The following is a 5,190-nucleotide window of genomic DNA, read 5'->3' on the forward strand; positions in this document are numbered from 1 at the left end:
ACTAGATTTGTAACTGTAATTATTGCTTGAAAACTGTTTTATTATATGTAATTTTAGTATGTTAGAGTTAAAACCTTCCTTTTTTTGGTTAGACAGAAAAGTTGACGTGGTATGGGATATTGTTCTGTATGCTGTGAATATATGTTGCTCCAATTTGCTAATAAATAAAGCTTCATTGGCCTATGGCAGGGCAGGATGGAACCAGGCAGGAAAATCCAAGAGAGACAGTGGGAGGAGGAGAGTGGGGGGAGAAGCCAATCCGCCATCCAAGGAGCAACATGTAATGGGACACATTAATAGAATTAATAGAAATGGGTTGAGTTAAGTTCTAAGAGCTAGCTAGCAATAAGCTTGAGCCATAGGCCATACAGTATGTAATTAATACTAAGCCTCTGAATAATTAGTTTAGAAGTGGCTATTAGACAGTGGATGGGAAAGATTCATCCTGACCTTGGGGCTGGGCAGGACCTGAGAAACTTCCCTCAATAACACACACACACACACACACACACACACACACACACACACACACACACAAACACACACAAACTATTGTATTTTAACCACATTCTATTTAACACTTCAAAATCAGTACTTACTCTACCTGTATATTTGTGTATGTATATGAGACCACGTGTGTTTTCTGGCTACTGAACACAGGAATCTGTGCATGATATGTAAGGCTCTCTCTCTCTCTCTCTCTCTCTCTCTCTCTCTCTCTCTCTCTCTCTCTCTCTCTCTCTCTCTCTCTGTGTGTGTGTGTGTGTGTGTGTGTGTGTGTGTGTGTGTGTGTGTGTGTGTGTCTGTCTGTCTGTCTGTCTGTCTGTATGTATGTATGTGTATTTAGCTGAGGTAGAAGCAGCTAGTACCTAGGATAAAAGTTACGTATAATAGTTTTTAGACCTTTTGAAATGTCCTCAGGGGATTGTGTTAAATAGTGTTTGAGATGAACTAAGAAGCACTGTGAAATCTATTCAAAACTTCTGTTGACTTGTACTCAGGATCCAATGACAATTATCCTCAGTTTTAACCATTAAAGTGAAACAATATTTAAGATATGCAAATAATTCTTGGCAAGTTCTCTTTGCTACCATGACACAACCCAGTTTTTAAAGCAGGGAGACTTTTGTCTGCATAACACATATGTACCTATTTGTGAGTCTGGTGCTTCCTCTCAAATCTTTAACTTGCTTTCACATTTACACTATAAATCCAAAGAAACCTTATCTATATATTTTAGGAATTATTTTCAGTCTCTTAGCTAATATGATTTCAGTCTCTTAATTAATATGGTTTCAGATTCTTATCTTGAGTATCAAGTACAATTTGAGGGTCAATTGAACATGCAGTTCTGACTTATTCTAAAGCTTGTTCCAATATTGTCCCTAATGATATACAATGTGACTTCCTTAAGCTGACTTAAAATGTATTTGCTCTGTGCCCATTAATGCTTCTGCATGATTCAGACATGGGTGCCTTTATTACCTAAAAATATACAACTCCAGGGAGGCTACCTAGAAAACAGGACCCTAAGAAAGACACAGGGATCGCCCAAAGAAATGGATGAGATCTACATGAACAACCAGGACATGAGTGGGGATAATAATGAAGGGCAAGGTTCTAGGGAAAGAGAGCTTAGGGCAGCTGGAGATCCCAGCTGGATCAAGAACAGAAAGGGAGAACAAGGAATAACAGACCATGATAAATGAAGACCACATGAGAATAGGAAGAAGCAAAGTGCTAGAGAGGTCCCCAGAAATTCACAATGATACCTCCACTGTAGACTACTGGCAACGGTCGAGAGAAAGCCCAAACTGACCTAGTCTGGTGATCAGATGGCCAAACACCCTGACTGTCATGTTAGAGCTCTCATCCAGTGACTGATGGAAGTGGATGCAGAGATCCTTGGCCAGGCCCCAGGTGGAGCTCCAGGAGTCCAATTGGCGAGAAAGAGGAAGAATTGTATGAGTGAGAATTGTTTAGACCAAGATTGGAAAAAGCACAGGGACAAATAGACAAACTAATGGAAACATATGAACTTTGAACCAAAAGCTGAGGAGCCCCCACTTTGTCAGGCCCTCTGGATAAGTGAGACAGTTGATTAGCTTGAACTGTTTGGAAGGCACCCAGGCAGTGCGACCCAGACCTGTTCTTAGTTCATGAGCTAGCTGTTTGGAACCTGGGGCTTATGCAGGGACACTTTGCTCAGCTTGAGAGGAGGGGACTAGACCTGCCTGGACTGAATCTAGCAGGTTGAGCTGAATCTGAGGGGAGTCTTGGCCCTGGAGGAGATGGGAATGGGGGGTGGGCTGGGGGACAGGTGGGGGTAATGGTGGGAGAGGGAAGGACAGGGGAACCCATGGCTGATATGTAAAACTAAATTAAATTATAAAATAAAAAAAAGAGTAGGAGAAAATATTATGATACTTCAGTTTATTTGTGATTCTCCTTGTCATTATTATTTTATAGAGTCATGATAACTTGTAGGGAGAAAGGCACTTGTCTGTTAATTAAGGTAGAAACAGCCTGATTTGTAAATTTGTCATGGAATAATTAAGGAATAATTCAATTTATTTCCACAAAAATCAAGAAAAGCCAAGGAACACAAGCAGAAATATCAATGTCTCCATGTCCTAAGGAAGAACACATGCTTTTTAAAAATTTTATTAAAAATACACTTTTCTTATACAACATGGTTTAAGATTCTCTCCCATCATCCTGACATTTCCTCATCTCCATTCACATGGAGATACACCCTGTTTCTGTTTCTCATTAGAAAACACACAAGCTTCTAAAGAATAATGAGCTTCTAAAGAATAATGATTAATATAATATAATGTAATATATTCTAATAATATAATACACTAGGATAACACAAAACACATTTTAAATGGACAAAATAAATAAACAGAAAGAAAAGAGTCCAACAGAAGGCACAAGAATTAAAGACCCTCTTTTTTGAACACTCAGGACTACCATAAAACACTAGGTACCATTTAATTCTCTCTCTCTCTCTCTCTCTCTCTCTCTCTCTCTCTCTCTCTCTCTCTCTCTTTGTATGTGTGTGTGTGTGTGTGTGTGTGTGTGTGTGTGTGTGCACATGCATGTGCATGCACCCAGCTGTGAGCTCTGGTACAGAACAATACACGTCCTGTGCATGCTTCCTCAGTCCGTATGTATTCATATGATCTCTGATTATGTTAATTTAAAATGTATTATTTTCTTGGTGTCCCCCATCACTTCTAGCTACTGCATTCTTTTTGCCTTGTCTTCCACAGGATTCTCTGAACCCTGAGATGAATTTGATGGAGACATCCCATAAAGGGATAAGTTTTCCAAAGTCTTTCACTCTCTTCATAGTGTCTGGTTGTGGATCCCTAAATTTGTTTTCACCTCCTTAAGGAGAAAGCTTCTCTGAGGATGGCTGAGCACATCATTCATTTATGAGGGTACAGAATGTTATCAGGAGCCTTTTTACATTGCTACCTTTTTTTTTTTTTCATAGAAGAGCAATATTTGGTCTTACTCTCAGTCTTTTTGTTATCTATTCTCAGAATCTTGTTCAAGTAGGCCACGGTCAAGCACGGATTCTTTCTTTATTTAAAAGCCCCACACAGCAGCCAAACTGCTATCATATTAAACTGAAAGAAAAAAAAAAAAACCCTCCCTTCCCTTTTTCTTTATCTAACAATTTTAGTTCAAACTCTCAGTTAAATTTGTATGTCACAGCAATTGTCACAAAAGATAATTCATAGAAATTAGTTTAGTTAAAACCTTAACACATAAGCCAGGCAGTGGTGGCACACGCCTTTAATCCTAGCACTCAGGAGACAGAGGCAGGAGGATCTCTGTGAATTTGAGGCCAGCCTGCTCTAAAGAGTGAGATCCAGGACAGGCACCAAAACTACACAGAGAAATCCTGTCTCAAAAACAAAACAAAACAAAAATCCCTTAACACATGAGCTTTATTTTTGGCAAACAGGTACCTCACCATTAAAATTCTATGCAAACAGGCAGATAATTATTTAAGCTTTTATGGAGACTTTGTAAACCTAAATGAAAGGACCCAAGAAAGTCATGCCATTATGGACATTTTAAGTTATCTTTGAGACAATATAGTATTTGGTAAATAATATTTACTAAGATATTTTGGTCTAAAATTCTATATGACTCTTACAAAAGATTAATAATTTTTCATGATGTCAGTTTGAAGATTCAAATCACATTTGCAAAACTAGAGAAAGGAAGGAGTCAAGAGGTGCTCCTCCCCATACAAATCGATCTCCTTGCTGCTTCCTTCACATCCTTGTTCCTCAGGCTATAAATCAGAGGGTTCAGCATGGGGATGATCAAGGTGTAAAACACAGCTGAGACTTTTTCCTGCTCCATGGAGTACTGAGAACTTGGCTGGATATAGCTAAAAGCCACAGAACCATAAAATAATGTCACAGCTGTCAGGTGTGAGGCACAAGTAGAGAAGGCTTTGCGCCTCCCCTCTACTGAGCGGATTCTCAGAATGGCGATGATAATGTGGCTATAGGACACAATGATAATGATAAAAGTGCAAATAGCAATCACTCCAGAGAAGACCAAAAGCAGCATCTCATTGATGTGTGCATCAGAGCAGGAAAGCTTAAAAAGAGGAGGAACATCACAGAAGAAGTGGTTTACAACATTTGGACCACAGAAATCCAGTCTGAGTAGACCTATTGTGTGAGTCAGGGAATTAATGAGGCCACCCAAGTAACATACAAGAACCATCTGAGTGCAGATGCTGTGAGTCATAATTACTGTATACATTAGTGGGTTTGTGATTGCCACATAGCGATCATAAGCCATCATAGACAGGAGTATGACTTCTGTGGTTATATAAATAGCAAATATGAAACTTTGCAGAACACAGGCAAAGAATGGACTAGACTTGTGTTCTGAGAAGTAATTGATCAGCATCTTAGGAGCAATGACTGTAGAGTAGCATATATCACAAAATGAAAGGTTACTAAGGAAGAAATACATTGGGGTATGAAGTTGGGCATTCAGCCAGATTAAGATAACCATCCCCCAATTGCCCATAAGAATGACCAGATAAATTAGACTGAAAAGCAAGAAGAGGGGAACATCCCAATTGGGATTTTCTGTTAAGCCAATCAGTATGAATTCCTTCACACCCGTATGATTCCACACTCCCAT

The 5,190-nt window shown here is 39.2% G+C and overlaps 1 protein-coding gene across 1 annotated transcript; it reads right to left on the bottom strand.

Moving 5' to 3' along the window:
• Positions 1–4,251: 4,251 nt before the first annotated feature.
• LOC118583137 (olfactory receptor 1052-like) lies at positions 4,252–5,190 on the bottom strand. The gene has a single exon (XM_036186499.1). It carries the CDS (start codon positions 5,188–5,190, stop codon positions 4,252–4,254), a length of 939 nt encoding a protein of 312 aa, XP_036042392.1.

Source organism: Onychomys torridus, chromosome 4 (genome assembly GCF_903995425.1).
Source record: "Onychomys torridus chromosome 4, mOncTor1.1, whole genome shotgun sequence".
Taxonomy (NCBI): domain Eukaryota; kingdom Metazoa; phylum Chordata; class Mammalia; order Rodentia; family Cricetidae; genus Onychomys; species Onychomys torridus.

Excerpts from the sequence above, each read along its gene's own strand:
- LOC118583137 (XM_036186499.1), bottom strand. The coding sequence starts at position 5,190 with ATGGGAGTGTGGAATCATACGGGTGTGAAGGAATTCATACTGATTGGC.